The sequence below is a fragment of the Haemorhous mexicanus genome, chromosome 1 (genome assembly GCF_027477595.1).
Source record: "Haemorhous mexicanus isolate bHaeMex1 chromosome 1, bHaeMex1.pri, whole genome shotgun sequence".
NCBI lineage: Eukaryota > Metazoa > Chordata > Aves > Passeriformes > Fringillidae > Haemorhous > Haemorhous mexicanus.
In genome coordinates, this window is record NC_082341.1 from 72,015,793 (window position 1) to 72,042,871 (window position 27,079).

The following is a 27,079-nucleotide window of genomic DNA, read 5'->3' on the forward strand; positions in this document are numbered from 1 at the left end:
GTACTAGATTTTTTTTTTAATTAAGCTTTTTCCTAATAGCTGTTTAGCTGTTACATAAAACATACCTAACCTCTACAAAACAAGTTGAATGTTAGAGCACAAACACATATCAAGATGTTCTCTCTCTCCAGACCTGAGTCTTTTGCACAAACAGGGGAAAGTTCCTATGTAACAGCCCTTTAGTGTCTATAGAAAATGAAGAAATTTCCTGAATAGGTGTTTTCTGCCTAATAAAATGTAACACAGCATCATCAAAATAAGATTAAACTGCATTTAAACCATTCTGATTCCTAATTCCGATGGATTATCAATAAATACCAGATGTACACTGTTTACAAAGCAAACAATCATCTCATTCACAAGAGGCAGTCAGTTAAGATACAATTTTCTGTAGATATTCTCTCATGATTTTTGCTTTAAAAACAAAAATGAACAGAACATCAAGAGATCTTAGACACCTCAAAATGACAACTTTCACTTTTTCCTAACAGCAACATTTATTGACAATAATGAAGTAGCAAAAAAAAAAAAAAAAAAGTCTCAACATAGTTCTGGAACTTATAAACAAATAATGTTTCCTCTTCCTTCAATTTCTAAAATGCTCAAGGAAAAATAGAAACTTGTGCCCATGGTCTGCTGTAATGGTGGAATTAATCTCTGTTCTGTCACTGCTGTCCACACAGCCCTTCTAAATCATAGGGGTTCTGTGACTTGGACTGTGCACATCTCACTGCAACAGCTCTTTCAAAGAAAGTTTTCTGTGATTTATGTTTTCTCAATGCTGCTTTACGCACTAAGAAAATAAATGAAACCATTTTTTACTGCAGAAAATACTTTATTTCTCTTGTTTTGCATGCCTGTAAAACACCGAGACGCTTTAAGACACACAGTCTATTTCATCCACAGATGAAGGAAGTTGAGAGGATATACATACATTTTTAAAGTTGCAGAAACCACAAAGCCAAACTTACATAGAACAAAGAACAAATCTAGCATTACTCAGCAAGAAGACTGGAAACATGCACACACACATACACCCCAACAGTTCTAATGAAACTGAAGGAAAGAAAGAAATACTGCTTTGTTATGCAAATGCACCATTTCAAAATTGGGAAAATTAAATGATGTCATTCAAGCTAATATCCTTAACTCAATGGAAAAGTGGCAAGAGACAACAACAACCCTCCCTCCCCAGCAACCCCCTCGCAAACATTTCAATGAGGTTTGGCTTCAATAGCAGTCTGTAGCATTTAGCCTCAAGAAGAATTACCGAGAGAGTTTTGGAACTGCTTATTTTAAAAAGTTTGCATTTGTTCTGCCAACCTAATTCATCAAGACAATCAGTGCAATGCATGTATTATCGCATAGTCACAGATTTTTCACAGCTTCCATTTCTAGTGTTCAGAACAGCAATTTAGTAAATGGTTTGTAAAAATATAAAAACACAACCATGTTATTTCTTCCAAGAACTTTAATATGCCTCTATGGAAATGTGTTAAGAGACACAACAAAAAAAATATTAAATTTTATAACAGACTTAACATTTAGCAAAAGAAAAAAAGTATTAAAATAGGTTCATATTATTACTCATCCAAAAAAAAATCACATGCATTTCCTAAATTTCATAGCTTGACCCATGTTTGTATAGCAGATATTGTGTATAATTCTTATGCCTAGATAAGAATTAAATATTTATATTTTATATTAATATTTTATATATTTATATATATATATATATTAAAATTGCCACTTTAAGAAATGAAATGATAATAAAATAAGCAAAAGAATTAAAAAAGCAAACACACACAGACATCCTCCTTCTTCTGCATAAGCGGTAATTTAAGCACAATGAAAAAGCTCCAAAAGTCAGAGGCATTATATTAACACTTTACACAGGGTATGATGAGCGATACTTAAAATCACCTACACTCCAGTAAACTGCAGCAGCTAGCACAATTTACAACACTTCAAAGTGAGTCAAATATAATTTTCTTTAAACCTGTAAAAAATAAATTACATAGTGGTTTGGGTTTCTTAATAGCTTGATGAAGAGGGTGGATGGATCACTAAAATATCAAAACAGGGGAAAAGAAACATAATTATATGAGAAACAAGTTCTTATCAACATAGAAACCTGCCAGATATCCCCAAGCTGCTGCAATAGCTTTTCAGGCAGCTGGGTTAAAAAGCACGTTTACAGAAAGTAAACACTTAACAAGGTCCATCATAAATATGACCACTAAGGCTAACACTCAGCCAGGATGGTTGCACACAGAGCTGTAAGAGAAACAAAATATATTACAAAATAAGATAGCACCCCATATTGAATTTTCTAGCCTTAACACAATTTCTTGACCCACCACGCTATACTACTAATAATAATTTCTCAACTTCTTTTACATCTTTCTACAATGATACCTTAAAATCTGAGGGCTTGAGCAATCATTGACATCAAAGCCTTCAATTCCACCTTTTATTTTGGGATTGCCTTACTCCAAAATTTTAGATGTAGATGAGCACACAACAAAATATGTAAATGTCTACGATGACTGCAGCTATTTTGCAGCCATTAATTTTGTACTTAATAAATACTAAGCCAAACCCTGGACTAGTTTTATTAATCAAACACTTCTAGAGAGAGATCTGCAGCTTGACCCATTTTAATAGCAAATCTAATTTTGGGGATCAGACCAGAACAGACTGCAGCTCTTTCCCTAAGAATGCTGACATTTAAGTAAACCTTACCAAAGAATGCTTGCCTGACTGAGGACTGACATTTCCTTTCTCTAACTCACTTAAATAAAATATAGGCTTTCTGGCCAACTCCTGCAGTACCCCAAGGCAGCTGTATATCACTTTCAGTTGCATCTTGTGAATACTTTCTTTTTCTTTCTGTCTCTTTATTTTGACATGCATATTATGTTAGCTGATTTCAATCATGTTGCATGAGTGGATGACATACCTTAAAAGATTAAGTTTTGCCACCTGGGACTACTCCAGAAATTCAGTACTTTATAGCATCTCATACCCTTCTTCATCCTCTATGCGCCTGCACTATCAATAGTAGCTTTCTTCCCTATTTCATGCCAAACGACAAGTCTTTCAAGGCTGCAGTTGATACAAGTCAGCTTGAAGTGTCATTCCCCCCCATTCCCATTCCAGGATGGAGCAGCTCCATTGTGTACAACGCTCTGCTGCCATCTATTTGACACAAGAAATACGACGCTGTGAATGCCACAGCTGGTTTTGCCTTCCCTTTTCCCCCACCTTTCTCTTCCCCTGCAGCAGCTGTTGGAAGAAAACTCCCAGGGAAGTTTTTGATCACTCCTCCCTGCTCGTGCCCAGAAGCAGAAACCACTTCAGCAATTACTTTTGTACTTAAACAAAAATAGCTACAGTAACAGCAGAGGTTTGATTACTGCAAACAAAAGTAGAATTATATGACATATCGCTCTTCCCTAGAAAGGGAATCCAAGTTAACAAACTTCCATTTATCAGCCAGCTCTAAATAAAATACGGTTTAAAGCAATTATTTTAAAATTTGCAATTTAATTATGCAGCAGCAGAGCTCATTGAGGTTTGATTTCACCAGGTATCCAGATGTAACTGGGGCCACAGCACTAAATGAACATGGATTCACTAGCTGTCCCCCTTCACTACACCAGACTGAAAATTCAGAAGTCAGTTAGGAAGTTAAATCACAGAGCCTCCAAGTAGAAACCACACACAAAGTATGAGATGAAGGAGGTGGTACTTTACCCGTCATCAGGGTCACAAAGATAAACACCACTTCATTCATCACAGCATTCAGCCTGCTTTGTATGCGACTGCACAAAACAAGAACAGCAGCTGAAAAAAGTCCCCAGCTTGCATTTGTAAAATATCATGTGAGAGACTCCCACTGAAAACTCTTAAAGGAATCTATAATCTTCAGTAACAGGTCCACGACAGTGCACATTCTGCTCTTTAATTACTAAACCATATGGGAAAGCCCTGTCTCAGGGCTCAGTCTGGTCCTTCTCGCATCCCTGATTAAGTACTACTTTTTTTTTTTTCCATGGCTGCTTTCCCAATACACTTAAATAACATATTTGTAGGAATGTACTTCAGCGTTTACCCTGGAAATGATTCATAAGATAAAAAAGCAAAAAAGAAAGACTTAAAAAGTGCAAGCTTTTCACAGGAATTATAAATAATGTCACTGTGATCCAAAAAGCATTTGAACTCTTGTGTATTTTTCTACAGAGAGGGAAATGACACCTTAGTTCAGAGCAAGAGTAGGGAGAAAAGGAGGGGCTCCTCTGCTGGAGGGAGGGTGTAGTCAAGGAGAAAATGTGGAATAGGAGGGCACAGAGGCAATACCAGCCTGCAGCAGAGGTCATGAGAGTTCTTCTGTAGTTAAAATATACCCATAAACATAATGCCTTAATTTTCTAATTGGTATTAACATAAATAGTACTTGGTTTGGGGAGCAATTTATTAAAGCTTGTATTTGTCAATAAATACTACTACCACTGAGTGCATTATTCCATTGTTCTTTTTATGTGTTCATAGCATTTACAGCTATAATACATATAGTTAACTATTAAAGTTAATCTGTTTAATAAAATTAGTAGTTGCACTAAGTTCTTTACTAACACTCGGTTTTAAATCAATTTAGTCTGACAATACAAGCTGCAATTACAGGATTGTATAAAGTTGCCATAAATACTTTGTGAACCAAGTGAAGAGACATATATCATTCCATTTGCTAACTATTACTGGAATTACCTTTCCTTCCAGAACACACAGAATCTGTTTAAAGAGGTATTATACTATATTAAAAGCATTGCCCAAAATAATTCAAGTGTAAAATTACCTAAAACCTGACCACTCAAAAGGAACTAGATTACTTAAAGAATTTAAGGTGCACAGCAAAACAACACATATAAGCATTTGAAAGAATCACTTGAGAGGCTTACTCTGCCCTCTGGTACACTCCATTCCACAAGGACACAGCACCCTGCACAAAACCCAGGAGAGCATCCAAACTGCAACAGTCTGAAGTTAATGCAGTTAAAAGAGTGTGCTGTACTAAATTAGGACAGTTCAGCATCCTACAAGATCACACCCTGGGTAATATCAGCGTGTGCAAAAGCACTAAAGCACTCTGCAGGATAGTAGGTAGCCCAGCTAGTTTTTATTTCTTTGTATTCACAGCAGAGAGCTTAACTGCCCTGGCTAAGGACCAAGAACCCACCATCTAAAGCCCTGAGCAAATACAGTGTTTGCTGGTTAGCACAACAATTTTGCAGCAAGGTTGTGTCCCCAAGGCTGGTGTTATGAGCTGCCACCACCAGTAAACAGATGACAGGAGACTGACTGACAGGTACCTGAGCACATCACAGCCCCACACAGGGGTCCTACACTAATCAGAGGTGCCCTAGGGCAGAAGGCTCTATATTCATAGCCTGATAGTATAAATCAGGTTTGGAAACTCAGCTTTTGACTAACAAATTGAACTGCCACACATGCTGAATTAGAAGGAATTTGATATCATATTGAGACGATAACATATTCTATAAAGCACAGCTATAAAATTCTCTAATGACATAAAATTAAGGTCTGTTAGGCATGTTTTTTCCTGTGTAAAAGTTGTACTACATCTCTACAGAGTATTGCTAGTAGTCTTTAAAATTAACTAGACTAGATCTTGTTACACTGAACAGTCAAAATTTTTCTTCTATAAAACATACAAAAAAACCATTCATTTCTTCAGAAATTGTGAGCTTCCATGACATTCATAAGAAGCTTAAAATCCATGCAATAATAAAACAGCATACTGAACAATAAGAACCACAAAGTGCAGTACATAAACCATGAATTACACAATTATAAGCAATTATCAGCCTTGGTAGTAATGAAATACTGGAAAAGCTTTACAATTAATTATTTTAATTATTTCACCTACAGTTTAATATAAGCAATATTGGATTAATGAAAAAAAAAATTTTAAAAGTCCAAGTGCTCAACAGCAATGAGCATTATTTTTTGCCATGAGAAAGCATTGCAGGATCAGAACCAAACTGTGTACATACAGTTAGCATATAAAAATAGAAGTAGTATCATTAAGATTTACTTGTTCATGACGTTCATGTGCGATTAAAAAAACCCACCCAACAAATTAGAGAGGTCCTGTTTAATGGACCATACTACAAAAACACATATCCAGTGGAAAATAATTGTTTTCAGAACTAATCCATCAAATAGACAATGACAGCAAAAGGAGGGCACATTCCCATACCTGGCTATTGAACAGCAAGAGACTTTGAAATGATGCCAGAACTCTGCAATCAGGAGACTTCAGTACTTAGCTCCATGCAAAGTTATTTAGTGCTTTGACTTTCTTCACAGCTAAGCACTAACTGTACATGTGCCATGAAAGTGCCTTCCTCATGTGAGACTGCCTCAGAGTGACACCATCCTCAGCAACACAGACTTTGTCATAGGTGATTTTCAGCTCTACTAACTGCATGGATAGAATGGTGATGGGGGAAGAGTACTGCCCCTACAACATCTCTGATAAAACCTGCAGGAGAAAGTCAGCTATATATAGTCTTAATTCTCATAAATAAATATCATACTTATCGTAAATAGTATAAAATATTATTTTAATGATTGTGTATTAAACAGGAGGATGCCAGCTTCCATGCCATGACCCAAACACTACCTTCTTCACTATAAAGTTGCACAGCACCATCTCCCCCCAGCAATTATCACAACCACAATTACAACTGCTGGAAGAAGCATCCCATAAAAGACTGTGATAGGAAATGAAAAAGATGACCTGTTTCCCATATGGTTCTCATTCCTCAGACCACAAGGAGTCTGGGGACCCAAACAGGCTTTAGAATGTGATGTAGTAGTAGATAAGGCTCTCCTCAGCTAAGCTAAGAAAGCTCATCCTCATATATTCTGGTCTTCATGGGTGATTTTTACTGTTTTTCCTGAATATCTGTTATGGGGACAACACAGCAGGTGCAAGCCAGAAGGTTTCTGGAGGGCACTGATAACCTGACATGGGAGACTGAACAGCTCACAGGGGAAATGCTATGAACAGACAATTCTTACAGTCAAGGAAGAACTGGTCAGGGTATCTTAGCCCACAAAAGGCTGAAGGGCTGGAGGATCTGTCATATGAGGAGAAGCTGAAGAAGCTGAAGAAGCTGAGGTTGCTTAGCCTGAAGAAGGCTCAGAGGGTGATCTCCCTGATGTGTCACCTGATGAGTGGGATGGAAAAGGATGACTGAGACAGACTCCTCTCAGCAGTATAGAGTGACACGAGGTGAGGCAATGGTCAGAAACTGAAATACAAGGAAACATGCCATTTAAAAATATGAAAATTTGTGGTGGTGTGTGCTAGTTTTTTTACTGTAAGAGTGAAGGAGCTGCTGAAGTGAGGAAACAGGCTGCTCAGGGAGGTTGTGGGGTCTCCATCCTACTAAACACTTGACTGGAAAAAGTTCTTTGTAACCTGCTCTAGATAACTCCCGTTTGAGTAACGGGGTTGGACTAGACCATCTCCAGAGGTCCCTTCTGACCTTCAACCATTCTGCAACTCTGTTGAAATTATATGATGCAAACGTTAACTTGGGTACTTCAAGTTTCCCCTCTCTTTCCCACCAACCAGCATCCAACTACAGATTCAGGATGCAGTAAGTGACATGGGTGAGAACAGGCTTTTGAGTAAGTTGGGATTTTCCTCCCTGGCCTCTGAAGACCCATGCACTACAGCTAAATTGGACCAGGCTATTTAATACTACTAGGACAGCAAGCCATGAAACCAGCCCACATTTAGCTGCTTAGATACACTGAAAAAGTTTCAAGTGCTAAGAAAACTTTTACTGAGGTTACACTGCCTTTTGGATTCAGAAATTTGTCAAAAAATACTTGCCAGTTTCACTAGTTCAGTACAACTCAAAGCAAACAAAATTTTACAGTTCAGTCAAACACTGATGTGATCATCTGTTCTTCAAGAAAAAAATAGTTACAACTTTATGTGTGTGCCTCCTCTGAAAGACATGCAAAAAGAGACATTTACATCATTTTAGACAACCTACATCTGGATAACTGATTTTGAAGACATTCAACAGAGGGATATGAATACAGAGTTAAGGATAACAGAATTTAGATTAAGCCATCTGCATGCTACTATACCCAATAATAGATAACTATTTAGAATCAATAGACTGCAAAGTCCCATAAAACCAAATTAAATGAAAAACAAAATATCATCAGTTCATCAGATTCCCAAAGAACTACAATTCAAAGCAGGAGGACATATAAAGACTGGATAGAGAAAATGAGGCTCAGCTGTTTATTTAGTAGCCACGAAGTGAATGTGCTACTGTTTTCTGAACATCCCATGGTGAAGCCACAGTGCAGAGAGCTAATCCCTGTTTCTCACCAAAACAGACAGCAATGCACACTGGATAATTTGTTCCTACTGATGATATCATTCTGTTGAGTTTACTGCTTTTAATAAGGAACAAGTTTCAGTCTTCTCTCACTTTCTCCCATGTACAAGATCAGATCAGCCTCCCAGTGACCTACTTTATGAGTCACAGTCCTCACTATTTATGATTCAGAAAAACGTCTTCTCTGACAGTATTTCCCAGACTACTGTGGGTTCATTCCAAGAACCAATTTCATCTTCATTGGTTTCCTACAGGAAACCAGACCAACTTCCTATGATTTTATTTTCCTTCATTTCAGCATGGCTCACAAAAACTAACTGGAAGTGAGAGTGATAGAAAACTTTATTCTGCATAAACACAAGCCAATACAAACACCACCAAAAAAATCCTGAAGACGTCACCGGTTCAAAGTGACCAGAATGTGAAGCAAGCTAAGATTAGAAGTTCTTTTCCCTCCTTCCCCAAACATGATGCATACAAGCAAACCCAGTAAGTTTTTGTAACCTCAGTCGAATGCTAACAGCTGTTTGGTGAAGACATTCACCTGAACAGATGGCCAAGTCCTACTCCCTCTTTCAACACTGGTAATTGTTTTAAAATGCTAAACACTGTTGGACTGGTTTTAACTCCTACCAATAACAGAGTCAAGTTCTCCCAACCACCTTAGTCAACAGGTTTGGGATGGTTATCTCCTCTCCTCAAATGCAACAACAGAAGTACTGCTGGAGATGCTAGGAAGCAAGCACATCTTGAAGGAGTTCATCTACGCTTCCCATAGGGCTGCTAACATTGCCTAAGTATCAGCCTGCTGCATCCAGGTCAGCTTCTAATAGAGCCATTCTCATTGTCCTCCAGGACATGAGGACATTAGATTTCCAAAAGCCAAGAGTCAGTGCCAGATCTGCATTAGCTCAGTCACAGAGTAGTCTGAGTTGGAAGGGACCTAGAAGGATCACCAAGTCCAACTCCTAAATGAATGGCCCATATGGGAATTAAACCAACAACCTTGGCATTATAAGCCCCGTGCTCTAACCAACTGAGCTAATCATGCAGTGGGATGTTTGTGGAATAATTCTTCCCATAACCCATGGCAGAATCATCCAAGAATCTACAGCAGCAGCACAAGGACCACTATTACGCCTTCATGCCCTCCCAGTGCTGTGACCAAGCTGTTGCAGTTTCAGCAGGCACATGGAGATAGATGATGTTAGCATGGTATTAACATTCTAGTCCCAAATTAAGTGGGACAGGTAATTCCCACAGAGATTGCTATACAGTGAACCACTTCAAGAAAAGGGATGCTGGGACGCCTAGCTGTGGACTGCAAATATCCAGCATAATTTGCTGGCTCAGATTTCACTCTACAAAGCAGCAGTTCTGTTATCTTCTGGACCATCTTCTGCCCTTGGACTAATATAGCCCTGTTGTTATGCTGCTCTACGTGAGCTAATAAACCAGACCCATGTTAACACAGCTAATTCAATCATGCAAGCAAATTAAAAGCAGATTTATTCTCATTTCATGTCTGTATTCTGCTGTGTGTGTCATCAATAACTGCAGTCTTTCCATGTGATTTCCTCCTGCTGCGTTTCAAGGCTTACAGTGATAGGAACAACACACTGCTTTTTGTGGGAAGGCTTACTCAGAAACTAAATCTAAACTGATTTCAGGAGGCTTAAATATTCCTTCTCACCTCAAGAGAAGCCAGAGAGTATCGTCACTTTAGAACGCTTACACATTACACACAACAAAGACAGGACGTATGACTGAAGCACAGCTTAGTTTAATGACAATTTTCTACCTGGACATCAGCTTCAGTTTGTAATCATGAAGTATGAATGAGGACTTTGCAAGTAAATAGTGGTCACTTGTTAGTAAACTGAGCTTTTACAGCAGCGTAGCTTGATAAATGTAAACGACAAAGTTACTGCCTCTGCTATTCATTTTCCATCCTTTTGCTGCAGCTGTACTTACCAGGGTGAAATTACTAGTTTTTAATGACCTCTTTTTATTCCACTTTCTCTAACTTGATTTTTTGTAACCAAAAGTGTTGTAATAGTTCAGGTAGTAACCTATTGTTTGTAGGTCAAGATTTCAAAGAGTATCACGTGCGTGAAAACTGAGCTAGGGGAAGACTTTATAGAAGCGATGCATTCTGATATATGTATTGATTTTAAACAAACCAAATAATATCGTTTTAAGTACTGCTTGGCCTAAGTACACTGTATAATTTCTCAGCTAGGACTGATCAGCAGCAAAGTCTACAGCAAAAGTTGTTTCACGTGGCAGAAAAAACAGATTTTTAAACATGCAGATTTTGTTGACAATGACAATTTAACCTTTCTTCTTCTGACAGCTTAATATATATTGAGTAGCAAACTCATGCAGTAATTTAGCACCACAGCAAACATGACTACCTTGACTGAAGGCAGCGTTTACCTGATGAAATTAACAGTTGTTAAAACTGCTATAAATGCTGCAGTCCAAAGTTATCAAGATAATATACTGACACCACCATCACACATTCACAATTCTCAGTGCTAGAGAAGGTTACTCACCTTGACATGGCTCTGAGCTCCCAGGTTGTAAATCTCAGAGGGTTTGACTTCATTAATGATCTTCACCAGGCAGGTGCTGTCTGTGAGATCCCCATAGTGCAGCTTCATGTCTTCAGAGTTTAAGAATATAAAGTTAATACACTTTAATCTCGGAACAATAATGCATTTTTGGTCCATATCCTATTTCTGGTCAAGGTCTGAGTAAACATTTATTGGAAAAAGTCAAGAGATCACCAGCTAAACTTGGTTTTGCTTGTTTTTGTTCTCCCTTGCTTTAACCTACATTTCCACATAGGAGTAATGAATAGCATTTCAGATTCTTTTTTCAGTAATCTTATTTAATGCTTATATATTTAGCAACATTTATATGATTTGTTTAGTAGCTTACACTTAATTTTCCCAGGTTGTATTAATAAGTTCAATGTCAGATACAGAACTCCAGTCAGAAAAATAGGGCATTTTTTAGTTGGGGCTTCCAGTCTTTCACTAAAAAATGTCTTAATAACTTCTTAAGCATCCATCAATGGCTTTCCTCTCCTTCCCAAAATGTTGCACATGTTTTAGTTTCTCACTGTGAGTAATTTCACAACACAACAAAAATGTGTAAGGTATCTACTAGGTGAACATTTAGATAATATTTCAGTACAACCTGCTGCATTTGTTACTATTGTTTTCCATTTAAAAAAATACAGATGCACACTGGAAGGGAATTTAAGAGAGCAATTTAACTGCCAACGAAACATGGTCTGTGATGCTGTACATCAGAATCCCAAAATTGGTTAGATACAGATGTTATTTATCCTTTCCAGACTTCGGTTTCTTACTACAAAAGAACGTAAGAGTATGAAACCAGCTCGGGTCAAAAATCAAAGTGCAAGTTGCAATGGTTTATCAAGTTGTCCTTGTTTTCGGACCCTGACCTGTCAAGAAGATATTGCAAAAGTGAAATTCACAAAACAGATATTCTTTTTGCTCTTATTTAAAACAAAACTGAAAAATCAAACAACCACGCCGCTTTTCACAGATCTTTCCAATAAAAAGTTTTTACTATTGATGAATTAGCTGTTAGTGTTTACTTGCCATATTTATATAAATTTTAGTTTAATTTTAATTTTTTCTTTTTTAGTCCTGAGATACCAGGCTTATTACAAGAGATGTGAACCCACAGTCCATTTTTAACTGCTGTTGAGATATGTGAACTTTGTTATTATTTATGCTGGTTCAGGTTTTTCTTTTTTTCTTTTTTTTTTTTTAACAGTATAAAACAGCAAGGAAGTTAACAGATCACACAGTTCTCAGATGTTCAACCCTGTACATTCCCATTTAACATGTGCATGATTTTCTTCAGGTTGATAAAGTAATTCAGCCATAGTATATTCTTGAAATTTGTTTTCACATGAACATCAGTTGAAAAGGACATTCTGAAGCGACTTCAGACTCTGAAACTGTGGCCAAACAGGTAATGCTATGCAGAAAAGAGATGCCAGAGCCTTTGCTCTTCTTCCCACACCAAACACATGTACTCCTGCCATGACCCCCAGGCCAGAGAGCAGTTTCAGAGCCTCCCAGGGGAAGGTGGGCTGCCAGCTGGGCTGACCCAGGAAACAAGGTCACTATTACCCATTATTACCATAAATTGAATGCTTTCAAGGAGAGTGCTTATTTTGGTCTACCATCAAGTCTTCAAAGCTTCTGGTCCAAATGGCCTTTCTGAAGGAGAGCAGGGAATGAAGCTATGTTCCCTCCCAAGCCATGAAAAAAGAGGGTCTCTCAAGAGTGAAAGCCTAAGCAGTAAGACTTACTAGAAATGGAGTTTATTTGGTGCAGATTAATAAGCACAGATCAAATCTCAGAACCTTTAGGCTTTAGTAATATTATCCAATCTAAAACTTCCTTAGCAAGCAAGAGGTGGAGGGCTTGCTCTAGGATGCACCTTGTCTTCTTTCCTGTGCTCCCTACTTTTTTCATACAAAGAGGTTCACTGTCTATGAAGAGCACCATCTTGCAACATGCAATCGATTCCTCACAGGAAAAACACACGTGGCAAAGATAAAATTAGGGTTTGCTCACATCAACCACTATTGCTTCTTTGCTTCCTACAGTACTGCCTGGAAACCCATTGTTTTCAAACAGTTTCCATGGAGCAGCCTTTCCTGAGATTCCAAGTCCAATTCCTTCTCCTCCCATTCATATGGCTACATTCTTCAGTTAAAGGAAAATTAGATAAGAAGTGAGGGAAAAATTACCATCTGCTTTCTCTTTTCTTCCTTCCATCCTTTTCCTTAAATGCTTGTATATGTATTTATTGTAATCTACATTGTCTTCTCAAATCACTTTTCATAACCACAAGATGGTCCTCACAATGCACAGGTTCCTGTCAGATTTCATTTTCTTCATTCTACCTTGTGAGCCAAGAATGCAAGTCATGGGAAACAGTTCTTACATTGTTCTTGACAGAAAAACAGGTTTCAGTATTCTTCATGAAGATATTTTGTTCAATTCTTTAATTGATACTTTAAAGAAGACTTCAATGAGCAGTGTACAGCAAGTAGTAACTAACCAGAGCAATACCACGCCAGAAATTAAGCATTTTTAAAATAAAAATTACAAACAAAAACCAAAGGAAAGCTGTAAGTTGCATTACATATTAAACTTGATAAAATTAGGCTGTGTTTCACCATGGTGTGAAGCAGACTTCAGAGACGTGATTTTTTTTTACACCATGGAGATACTTGTTGTTAACAATACCTTAAACTGGACTATTAAAGACAGCTTTCACAACTCTGCAAAATAGACACATCATGGAGAACCGTGTGCTTGTTAAAGTGCTCAATCCTTCTGCTGAGCTGGAGTCATCCAACATTTGAGCTGTTTCTCGTTAAGAGACCAGTTAACTTCCTTTAAGATAAAGCAAACAATTTTTTTGCCATGTGTACACTAAAGGTAATAATTTCAACTTTTCAGATTATCATTGATAACTGAGAACACAGTAAATTGTCAGCAAATTTCCAAGAGAAATGCCTTTCCTTCAGGTAAAAGCAGGTACTCCCTTCCTTGGGTGCAGGAATTCAGAAGAATGAATCCTTGGACCTTCTGATCATCACTAAAAACTGATCATATCTTATTCATGCTCTCATACAGGCTTCCAAGACTTTCCAAACCTTCACCTCCATCAGACACCATGGAGCTCACGAGGAAACACAGGTGGAGTACTTAAGATAACTGCCTCAAAAACCCCATGTTTAACTATTCTGAAATCTCAGTATTTTTAACCTCGCATAGCATTTTCCAGGCCCAGCCATTTTCTAGCTGCTACTGCCAGCTATTTCTAAACAATGGCAGCATTTCTTTACAACATAAAGCGCTTTCCTGGGTTCCTCTCATGTTTTCCACTTTTGAAAACTCACACACACAAGAGTATCCATATTTCATGCCACATCTTCTTCAGAGAAAAATGGTAATTTTTCTTTCTGAGACAGAGCAGCAAGCTAACACTAGCAGAAGAAAACTCAACTCCCCCCTTCCTGTTCCCAGGGATCTTTCTCCACCAAACAAACAGCCCAGATTAAAAGTAACATATACCACCTTAAATATAAAAGCAAAGCCTTACTTCCTTCAATGTGAGCCTGTGGGTTCTTATAGAGATGTTCAATCCGGCCTGTATTAAAAGAACTGGACCGACGAACAATGCCGTGCACCTGGGGATTGAACAAGGAAAAAGAATGGAAAAGTGGTATAAACATTAGAGGAGAGTTCATTACCATCACTCAGAATTGTCATGTACGTGGGTCTAACCCTTTTATCAGGGAATCAGAGCTCATCTGTATTCCTAAAGATGAATAGTTATCCAATTCCCAAATAGGATGCTGGGAGATGAGGTTGGGTGCTGTCATATTTACTTTAGCACCATTGAGTGGTTTCCCCTCCTCCCTTGTTGACACCACTAGCAGCCCAAACATGACACACAGTACAGAAAACACACTGAAATGCCCCAGTGCACCATCTCCTAGTGAGTGAGGCTTGACAACATTACTGGAGTTGGAAAAGCAATGTGTGAGTGCCAAGAAAACCATTGCTCCTTGGTTGAACAGAAGTCTGTCTGGAGGCAGAGACTGGCATAGAAAAAGCAACAGCAGGAGATGGGGCTATGGAAAGGACAGAGTGGGCAGAGAGGGGAGAAGGGTAGAAAGAAGGGAGACAAAGGGAAAGAAGAAGCAGCAGCTGCAAGGCCCAAATGTATTTTAAAAATGAGCTGTCATTCTCTTTCTGGAGTGGTGGAAGAACAGCCAGAACAGTCAGTGCTCTTTTGTAGACCTCATGAGTCACTGTTCTCCAGTGGGTTGCAAGAAACACAGACAAGCCTAAGAATGAAACCCAGGTTGGGAATTTCCTTTAACCTGCCACGATAAATAAGCTGGTGAAAAAAAAGCTACGCTGCTTCTGAGTAACATTAAAGAAAAGACCCTTTGTGCCTAATACATTAGAGAAATTTTTCAAACATTGCCCCTGTTTCCTCCTGTCCTGTAAGACTGCCCCATGATGCTTGCTGCCAAAATTCATGCTAGCTTTGATTATCAGCTACAGAAGTTGTGCTTGCACTAGTGGAATCAAACTTCAGCATCTGACTGTCCCCCACCTCTCCCTGGCTTTTATTTCTGAAAGTGATCCCTTGTACTTTGATGTATCCTAGACTTAGCCTCAACAAACCATCTCTTTACTCTCCCACTTGATGTTAAATTGCAGGAATATAGAAGCAGGAACAGGCAGTGTTAAGAGTTTTGGTTTAGTCTGGGTATTTTTTGTTTTACACATACAACAAGCTATGGGTATTGACAAAGAAAATGTTTTTCATTTCACCTAAGTCCAAAATTTAACTGAGTGAAAAAGTGCACACAACTGCAGATTGAGACCAGTTTGCTGATTTAAGAATGACATTTTGGCAGCAAGATTTGAAAGAGCTCAATAACTTCATTTTTACAACTTACAGGTCAAATTTATTATGCCAATTTCCTTGTAGAAAATCACTTGTGTGTCCTGTCAGATTGCTCACAACATACCTTGTTCTACAATTCAAACTAGACTTTCCACAACTGAATAAAACATTTGCACTTTCAGGATCAATGAGGCACTGAGAAATGTGCCCCCAAAAGAAATTTCCAGCAAATGATGGATTTATGAAGATACTTTATAAAAAACATGTCATTAAAAGCCCTATCAACACAGTTCTTTATAGATTGTGTGAATAATTTATAGGCATATCAAGTTTACAATGAAATACTTTCAAAAAAAGACTCTTTCACAATAACTTCACTTTCACAATGACTTCACTTGCACAAATGATGCTGAAAATATTTTGAGTACTCAAACAAACTATTACTTTGTTGAGTAAAATATCAGATTTTGCAGTTTTCATGTAACTAATTATTCTGAAGGAAGCAAACTGAGGTTCTCAAAAACAGAGGAGGTTTAGATTAAATATTAGGAAAAAATTTACTCATGGAAAGGGTTGTCAAGAACTGGAACAGGCTGCCCAGAGGAGCAGTTGAGTCACCAACCCTGTAGGTATTTGAGACAAATAGATCTAGAATTTAGGAAGACAGTTTAGTGGTTGACTTGGCAGTGTTGGGTTAACCATTGGACTGGATGATCTTGGAGGTATTTTCCAACCTAAATTATTCTGTGATTCTTCTAGCAAAATTAAATATTTTGTCTTTAAGTCCCAATGAGAGACTTCTTGAGAATTCAGAGATAGATAACTGAATAAAGTCATGCTGAAATTCATGTTCATCTGAATGGTTGACCAATAAGTCAAATCTTGCCTGCTCAAAAGCTTGATGAAAGATTAGGCTTGCAAGAGCTTTGTGTCTGCTCATTACTGAGATACAAACTTTTGACCAACGAGATGTGCTAAATGCACCTGCCCCAGAACTTCAAAGGAGTCAGTAAACAGACAAATCCAGAGAGCCTCTTACATCCAGCAATAACAAAAAAACATGTGAACCCTGCTTTTTGTTGTTTTGTTTTATTTATTTTTTTTTTCTTTTTCTCCCACTCCTTATTCTGGTATGCACACACAAGAGCAAGAAAACCTGCCAAATGCTTAATCCATGACAGCAATATTACCGTAAGAAAACTGATGAAAGGTACCTTTGTCTGCATGGGACAGAGAATTGCAAGTGAAATGCAAACTCTGTGACAGGCCAAAATGTGTGCAGACTGGTTAATCTAGTCAAGAATGTATCAGTGGAATTTTCTCAAAAGAGTCAGATCTTCAAACACATTGAAATTTTAAAAAAAAAAGGAAGTTGAACGAAGCGTCTCAATTAGGGAGGGAATCAGCTGTCCTAGGCATGCTTGCATTCAGTTATGTGGGAACAGAGGTTCCTAAATGGGAGCACAGGAAAGAACTCCAAAAAATTAATGGAGAGCTGAAGAACAGAAGGAAAGAACTCTACCTAACTATACCAACCTTTGTATTGTTGAAAGAGTTAGGTTTCATTTGCTGTTGTCATTTCCCAACTTCATTGTGGACTGTGAGAGAATGTGCTTTTGCCTTCAGAGTAGCAAAAGCAACCACAATGATATCCCTCATCCCCAGATGGAATGGAAAAATAGTAAAAAATAATCAAATTACAACACTTAAAACCCAACTTCAATAACCAAATTAATCAACAAAGCAAAAGAAAGGATGGAATAAGCAAGGCAAGATTAACCCAGTACAAAAGTATGGGAAGCACAGACTGGCTGAGAAGAGACTTCACTAAGCTATGAAGCAGTATTACAACAGAAGTAATAAAATTCAACATTAAAACAAGCACTAGCTTTTACTAAACTCCAAAAAAATACTACATTGTGGGGAGATTAATTTGACCACCCCGTCTCCTTCCATTGTCATACACTTTAGAAGCATCTTCCATGATCAAGAAGGCAAATATTCTTACATTTATGCCCACATCAGTTCAAACCCCTCAGATCATACCATAACAATAGCTACAATGTGATTGTTGCTTTGCTGGGCCACAAGAAATGTGATTTTTGCCAGGGAAAATTATGCAGCAAGAAGGAATCAGACTCCCTTTATTTCAAGGAAAAAGAAAGCAAAAATCTTGTGCTAAGCAATAATTAATTAATCCAAGAGAAAATGTAGAAAGTAACTGCACAAAAGTACAACTTGTTTGGGGTTTGTTATTTGGGTTTTGTTTCAGGGTTTGTTTTTTTTCTCTTTGAACAGAGAAAGCAAAATACAAGGTTTTCATTGCTGAAATATAACTGCCAGAAAAAGGGCCTTTACTGTGGGGAGAGAGGTGGGGAAAGAGAACAAACAAGAGATTCTTATTCCTTTATGTGGTACACTGCATCATAAATTATGCCCTAATTCTTTACAGTTTTGGCTCACACAGGTCACTGCTTATCTGAGCTGGCGGGAAACATGCAAACCAGCTATACCCTGAGGAGAAGAGGGAATCCACCAGTGGACATTAGATGATAAATAGTACAATAACCTGGCATGATTACAGGCCATGTTGCACATTCCTCTCCGGAGTTTTGATTTGTTATCTAGGACTGGAGTGGAAAACATACACAGAGAAGGACAGGAGCAGAGGAAGCGGGCTGGGGCTGCAGCATCCAAACGACTCCATCAGCCTGCAGCCAGTCACCGAGTCACTCACCTCATAGCCCTTTTCCAACAGGAACTCAGCCAAGTACGATCCATCCTGGGAAGAGCAAGATATAGGAAAATGTTAGAAACACAGTGAATAGGCCTGGGAGATTTGGACTGGTTAAGATCTCAAAAGAGGGAAGAAAAAACTTGTAGTGAGTAGACTGGGTAACAAGCCTATACTTTGATTTCTCCAGATTCATACACCAACCTAAAAATACCACAGTTTCTCTTTAGTTAATTTTAGACTATGAAGCAGTATATTTTAAGAAGACTTGCTTACAAATGCTGGTTGAGAATTCCCATCTCTTGAATCTCTTCCCAAGTTCCATTATAAAGTGCCTGGGGACTGTCTTTCTAAAATATCCTAACCACGGTCTTTGAATTTGAACTATTTTGGAGATAGGGAAGGAAAAACATGTAAAAAAATAGTACAAGCTTGGCATTCTCTGCAAACCAACATGCCTCTGTAGCACCTTGTCACACTGGCATCTCCCTTGCCCAGGCACTCCTTCTACAAGGCTTCTGAAGGCAGCAATAATTCTGCCTTGCCTGACCTACAGAGTTTTCAAAAACATCCCTAGCACACCTTATATTTAAACTACATAATAAAAAACCACTTTCAGATCTTAAGTATGTATCATTGAAGGTTGGGAATTTGTGTCATTTAATTTCAAGGGTTTTTAGTTTTTATTTTTTTTTTTCCTCCTGTGAAATCCTCGTCAAACTTAAATTATTAAGCTCCTCAAAAGCAAATACTTTAAAACATGTGCTAGCACACATATTCCTAAAATAAGAGGATTCTCCTGGCATGAATATTGCCAGGATTGCCAAAACCAGTAAGTCATAACACCTTTATTAATGTGTACACACCATCACAGCAAAGTTTACCCCTCCAAAAGAGTTCTCACTAACCAACTCAATGATTACCCATGCCTAAAGTCTGCAGCTTCCACTCACTTCTTGAGTTGCTTGTTCCTTCAATATGCAAATGTATTCCACCAGACCCAAATGACTTGCTACAAAAAGACCATAAAAACAATGAGATGCCACCTATGCTTACAGGTTTAAACTCTGATAGGTGGATCTGCTCTGTCATAATCATGGCCAGAGACATTAAAAAGCAAAACTAAACAGACATCTCTTTCTGATCATCTCTTAAAAGCATGTTGCTCCAGAGAAAAACCTTCCTTTTACATCATATTAAATGACTTTTTTTTTTTTTTTTGGCCTCACAGAGAGCCTAAGAAGAATAACACATCCAAGTAAGAAATTTTAGATGCACTAGGAGGCCCTACAGGAGCAGGACTGCCAAGGGAAATTGCTTATTGCATTGATGGCAAAATCCTGGGTATGCAAAATGGCACAGTACAGTGCACAGGGGGCACATTGCTCTATGTTTAAAAGTGCAGCATTAGAAAAGGAATTACTTCATGGTACAAATGCTTCATAGAGTCTCACACAGTCTAAAAGGCCTTGAAACCAAGAAAGTTTCGGCTTCCATCTTCCTTGCACTACATGTACACCCGTGTGCACAGATCTCCCCAGGACTATAGCCCTGTAATAGCAGTCTATGACACCAGTTAATCAGGAAAATAACAAACCACATGTGCCATGGCTTCACTGGAAGAATATGTATATCAAATGATAAGAACAAGGCCCTACTGAAAGGGGAAATTCAAAGAATATTTGATGGAAAATCTGGAAAAACGTGGGTGCAAGGGGGGAGATGACAGCTACCTTTAATGCTTTTGTCATCTTTTTCAATAGCAATTCCTCCAGGATTTAGTGGAGAGGGTAAAACTTCTAAACTCTCCTTGGCTGCTCAGTCCACTACAACATAAAATTATAAATAAAATAAAAAAAGGAGGTGAAAGGGGGGACCCAGAGAGCGAAAAGGAGAGGAAAAAGAAAGGCTGTGATTGCTTAGGAAGTTGATGGGAAACAGACTTAGCTAGGATTGAACCCTGTCAATAAGGTCTTGTTCTTCTCACCCAGGCCATTGCTCAAAGTTTCCAGTCACCCTGGAACATTTTGAACCAGCAGTGGCACTTGCTTCCTCTGCGCTTCCTTTCCAGGTCTATCAAGTGATAGGGCAGGGCTTTACAATGAGTGGGAAACAGGCAGCAAGTGTGAAAGCTCCTGCTTTCTGGCTCTGGCACAGCGCAGCTGATTCGGTGTCTGGTAATCACACAGAGCGCAGATCCGCGCTGTCCTGCGCTGCGATAGCGTATCGCACGCGGCCCCGGGGTCACGGCTCCCTTCCTTTTCTTTTCAGTACAGCAGCCTGCCAGTGGGAATGGCAATCACAACAGCCATCAAAGCCTCAAAGAGTTTGCAGCTGGTAAGGACAGCACAGTTTCCATCTTCTCCTAATGAGGTCAGGGAGTAAATAATAATAAGTAAGCTTTGTAAAGTGATTTAAAGCTTTAGCCATAGGAGACACATATATTACATTAAAAAATTCTGTTATCAAAGCTATTGATTTGCATTTATATTGCAGTCTTCAAGATACAGGAATCCCTGAACCAGATTAAAGGAACAAGGTGTTAAATTATTATATAATATAAATGCTATTATATTTCATTTGAGAGCTTAGTTTTGCAGTGTAAAGTACGCAGCTAATGATATTTAGTTTACAACAAATCAACAAAATATCAGAAGATAGAAGCGGGTCTCCGTCTGTGGACAAACAGTTTTGGAACAAAAGTTCCTACAGGCTGCCTTTAAGTAGGATTACAATGAGGCCTGGCTCCGTACAGATATGTCAGATCAGCTTGAACAATCAAAACAGTTTAACAAGACTGACTAAATAAACCACCTCAGTTAAAGCAGTTCCTCATCAGCACACTCTGGCATCTCAGACTTGAATTTCTGTGCTGTCTTCAGCCAAATACTAGTTTGAAAGCTCATACAAAGAATGATACTTCAGCTGGCTTCCAAGGCACAACAGCAGGTTTCCAACTGCAGCTGCCTTACAACATGTCTGTAAAATTCCCAGACAAAAGAAAACAGCCATATAAAACTAGCATGAGACAACTTTAGGATGCAATATTTTATATTTAATACAGTAGTAAATGTCAAAAACTTCAATAAGGTCTGACACACTATCAAAGAAAAACTTCTAACATGGTGAAGAAATTGAGACAAATGAGTTAGACAGTGCTTTGCCAAAATCATCTAGAATAAAAACAGTATCAAGTTTGACTTGATCCATGAGCAAATAACAGGATAATTTATACAGAAAACTGAAAACAAGTGTAACTCAATAACCTGTTTAGCAATCCAACCTCCTTTCTTTATTTTGCACTGTTTTACACAGTCAAGTTCCATTTGCCATGAACTAATTTGGGATTTATATTGACACATCCAGAGAAGGCTGTAGAAGCACTCTGACATGCAAGCCATCTTCATCCTCTTTCTTTGATCTGGCCAGCTCCAACACCCATCCACAGAGCTCTTGGATTCAAGAATTAGATAATGCCTGAGCATTCTTATTCCAGAAGACTCCCTCTTCCCCACAGCTCCTCTCTGCTAACAAAGAGGAGTGGAAGTACTAGTTGGATGAAGAAACAAGGGAAAAGAGATTAAGGGAAAAAGATCGAGAGGAGGAGGAGGTATAGAGTTATTTTATTACTACTCCTAGGGTTCCAGAAGAAGTATACAGAGTGCTTTTTCAGAAGGAGGGAAAAAGAATTAAAGACCTAACATAAATGAAGCAAGTGTATTATGACCCTACCATTAAGGAGAAAGGGCTCTCAGTTGTGGGAGAGAAATATAAACATTTGAAAAGAAACACCCCACAGTGTATCAAGTATTCAGAATTCATTATACCTTTGAAAAAAATGTGTAATGGTTTTCCACATACCACAGAAGAGATCAAAGATGCTTATATTTATAAAATTCAAAAGTGATTGAGGCTAGTGCTGTGCCCTTAGGAATAACTGCAAAGGTGAGTTTGTGGAAATTCAAGCTAAATGTCAATTATCAAGGCCATTCTTAGCAGTTCTCTATTCCTTTTGAGCTACAAACTATAGTTGTGCTCTGCTGAAGTTAAATTTTGGCAGGTTCAATTAATCTGTTTGGGGGAAAGCCCATGGAAAAAAGAGGGAACACTTTCATCCAAAGGACACGGGTTTTATTTCCTGAAAGCATCTTTCTGCAACAACATAAGAAACAGTACAGAGTCACAATTTTCACTTAGCCTTGTTGGAATGAATAATCCATCCCCCCACAAAAATCTACAGAAGCAGTGCCACTGGTGGCCTTGCACAATAAATTGTTGGTTCATCAACTTTTAAACTTTTGCACAGCTAGAAGCTAATGCTTTTTCAGAGACTTATTGAACTGGAGTATGGTGACAGATCCTTTGGGGCAGGAGATACACACCACTCTAAAGCAACATCCAACTGATTGTAATAGCAGTCTGTAGCAACCATTCATTTGTTCATAGCACTCTAGAGCAGTCTTCCTTAAAAACAAAAAAATCCATGACAGCAATAAAGCGAAAAGTTATTTTTGTTGAAAAATGCATACTTCTAATAATTTTCAGTGATTTACAGAGGAAATCAGTAATTTTTTGCAGATACTATAAAAAGAACAGTGCTATACTTTGTCTCAAATCTTCAAGGTGATAATCGAGGTAAAGCATTAAAGCATTCATAAAAAATTCCTCATACTGAAAACAGGAAGAACTATGAACTCTGAAGTATTTAACTGATTTATTAAAGCTGCCACCCTCTAAATGCAGTAGTTATTTTGCTATTTTGATTTGTATTCTGGCCAAGAAAGAATATAAAAACAAGTGTCCTTTTGTTCCTGCTGTCAAAAGAAAAACTCAGAAGGCAGTAAATGTAAAAAAAAAAAAAATCTTTGTTTTAAAAGATTGTCCAATTAATCAAAGATTTTTGCAATTCATTAACTGCAGTGCAACTAAATAAAATTAAGCAGGAGAAAAAGTTCTCAACAAGGAAAGCATTCCACTTACACTACTCTTTTCTTTTCCGATTAAGTTTTGTTTAAAGGCAAAAGAAAAGCAAAGTTGCTTTGGAAAAATGAATCACTGTGTTATTTCCTAGTCTGAGCTCCATCTGACCTCACACACTATTCCACTGCTCAACTATTAAGTTCTATTAAGAGCTGCAACTGCAGTTACAGAAAAGACCAACATACTCTTCCTTTCTCCCTCCCTCCAATTGTCTTTATCTAAAACATTACTCACACATCATCAATATTTATAGCTATTCTACTGTGAACCTCAACACAGATCCCTCATTTCAAGAGCAAGCCTTGCACCACTCTAAGGCTGACATGAACAGAATAAACTTCTATAATTCAAGTTTGCTCTCTACCAACCCGTTTGGCTTAACTTAAGCCAACAACAGTAAGGTATGTCAGCTAAATGGTGCTGGTTTTTTTAAGTGCTGGTATTTAAATACATAAAACCTTTAGTCTAAACCAGTATGATATACTACAAGAACCAAACAGCTTATATCTATCACACAAACCTCCCCCCAACATCTCAGCTTGGGAAAAACAAATTATACCAACAAACTGAGTATATAAGCTTTTTTCCTGATTGCAGGAACCTGTAGCACATAGCCTGTTGTGTCCAAGCACACCACAAATTTGCCTGTGATGACAGTCAGGTGCTTGAAAGCTTTTTAGAAAAAAAAAAAAAAAAAATCATGCCCCTAAACATTCAGGCATCAAGATACTCTAACTGCTTGCTCTCAGACCTATCCAAAGAACTATTAATAAAAAGAAGAGTAGTCTCAGTAGAGAGCCTTCTAAAGCTTATCAAAGTTATGAGCCACAAAACCTTAGCTTTTTCTTCAAATACGAATGTCTAGTATTGCATACTAATCTATTAGTACACTAATATAAACCAAAGCAGTTAGGAACTCTGAATGTGAAAGAAAACTAGCTATACTTTTCTGTCTCACTAGTGAAAGCATAGGGATTAGAAGATTGTGTCTATAAACATGGAAATGTAAATCATATGGGCAACACTCCAGATGCAAATTAAAACTTCTGTGTACGTAATGGGAAACCCGTAACAGTTTTAAAAGCCACAAGATTATTGTTTTGCCCATCCTCATTTCCTCCTGCTTTCAGAAAGGTACTGGTATCAGATGGTCTTTCAGCTTTCCAAAATAGCAAGAGCAGCTCCAATCAGCAGCAGCAATGAGCTTTTTGGACCTGCTTTGTCCTTGAGTATCCAGACTAAGCCAACAGCCCCATTAAGTGACTCACAGCGACACAGGGGGAACCTCCTCAATATGCAACAAATGCAAAGTCATCTCAAACACTACCCAGTGGAAACCCAAACTCACAAAACCTACTGCAGAGAGCAAAGAAACCACAAAACCCAGGACTAAGCTGCAGGCTCTGTCCCCCAAAAAATAACTTTGACATCAAAATTCCATAATTCAGGATTGTCACAGTAAAAATCCATAAAGCTCTGAAATTTTGGGTTCAGAAGGAATTCTGTGTCTTTTATGTTTAAAGGAAATGAGTAATTGTGTGAAGTGACACCAGGAGGAAAAATATGACATCTTGGCATGCCACCTTTAACATCCTACAGTGGAAAACCAAAAACAGCAGCAGTAACATGGCTATCACTGTAATTTGGGGAGGCCACCTGAACTTATGACCACAGCTCAACACACATCCTACCAGAAATATTGGACTCATCTCTGTCCTAGACAGAGCCAATTTTTTTTTTCTTTCTTTCTTTTTATCCTTTCTGCAGCAGCTTAATGCAGCTGCTGAGGTTAAAGCTGCTTTCAGCACAGTAGCACCAGCCTCTCAGGCTGATGCCTCAAGCAGGCTTTATCCACTCCTGCTCACCTCCTGAGTTTGCTACCTTAAGTTTAGCCCAAGATGTTTCCTAACAGAGTGCAAGGTCAGTTATTTGAGACAAAACAAAATAAACACCTCACTTGCTATCTTGTTTGCATGAGATCAAACCTAATATAAGAGAAGTAAATGAGTGTAGACCAGGAAAAAGCTTTTTAATTAACTCTTATGTACTGAGTTTTACAGATGGACACTGTAGTTTTGTCTGAAATGTGGTTTATTTACAGGAAAACATCAAACAAGAAATCATATTCAAGTTGGAGGAGGGAAGCAGTGCACAGTAACCCAAATCTTATTTTCTTAAATGTTTGCATAGTGAGAAATTTGAAAATCCAGTCAGGAAGATCTTTTTGTAATAATTTCAACAGTTCTCAGTCTTGCAATATTTGTTTAGGTGGAAGAAAAGTGCTGATCCTGCAGCGATGTGATCTTCAGATCATGGGAGCAAATACTCTGTTTCTGGACATTTCAAGTTCTAGGAGTAAACAGCTTGCCTTACAACTTGTCATAACTCTTTGGTATTGCCTCTCCCAATGTGCATGGTCTGAGCCCAGTTTTTACTGTGCTGGTATCTTCTGAATAAATAATTTTTTTCAGTAACTCTGTTTATTTATGCAATTTCCACCTTTTTTTTTCCCAAGATTCCCAAATTTCCCAATTTTCAGCAGAGGTCTTTAAAAGATGGACTCTAATACTTTTGAGAGTTGTGGATTCAGAGTAGCCAAGAGACCAGACAGCCTAATTGTGGTCATCAACACCCTGAGCTCTGGGCAGCTCAGATTTCTCTTTACACCAGTAAGGGATAAAATAAGAACCAAAAGAGCAATCACAGAAATAAACTTCCTAATACTTCTGCAATAGAATAAAAAGGGAAAAATGTGATTGAAATTTCAAAACAAACAAACAAGAAAAACCCTACAGAAATGCCAAAGTGAGATTCTTGTGAAAAGTATAAGTATTTGGACCAAAATGTAACATATTCATTTACTGCCTTTACTTAACTATTTGTAACACCTTTTGTTCAGGAGAAATGGAAGAAACAGTAACAGAGGAGAAATTTAGCAGAAGAACTCTTAAGAGTTGTTCCTCAGAGTCTACTGTACCCACATGCAATTCTTGCTCACAAAAGGAATGTTATGCATTTTGAGTCCTCCCTGCAAAAATCCATGCTTTAGTTCATTGGAAAAAAAAAGGCAAAAAATTAAAATTATAAGACTCTTAAGACAACAAGTTCTTCTTATGCCTTCCAAAACATTGTCCTACCAAAAAAAAAAAAAAAGTAGAAAAACAAATAGGAAGTCAAAGACACATGGTCTACAAAGATTTGAATACTTTTTCCAAAGGTAACACTTGCCAGAATTCCATGTTTTGCAAAATCTTTTTATTATGCCAAGGAGCAGTTTCATATTTGTTGGATTTTTTAAGAGAGAGTAAATATGCTTCTAAGGTTTTGGGGTTTTTACAGTTTAGGATTTACTTGGGTTTTGGGCTTTTTTTTAACACACTATGCATGTTCCATACTACAACTGCAAATAAACATTAAC

General features: G+C 38.0%; 1 protein-coding gene across 3 annotated transcripts in view; it reads right to left on the bottom strand.

Moving 5' to 3' along the window:
- Nucleotides 1-27,079, bottom strand: part of GMDS (GDP-mannose 4,6-dehydratase) — a 409,191-nt gene that overhangs the window by 329,245 nt on the left and 52,867 nt on the right. For all 3 annotated transcript variants that reach the window (XM_059853649.1, XM_059853638.1, XM_059853660.1), the window contains exons 2-4: nucleotides 18,685-18,729; nucleotides 14,625-14,712; nucleotides 11,015-11,124 (exon numbers count right to left, since the gene is read on the bottom strand). In XM_059853649.1, coding sequence (XP_059709632.1) covers nucleotides 11,015-11,124; nucleotides 14,625-14,712; nucleotides 18,685-18,729 — 243 coding nt within the window. The remainder of the gene's footprint in view (nucleotides 1-11,014; nucleotides 11,125-14,624; nucleotides 14,713-18,684; nucleotides 18,730-27,079) is intronic.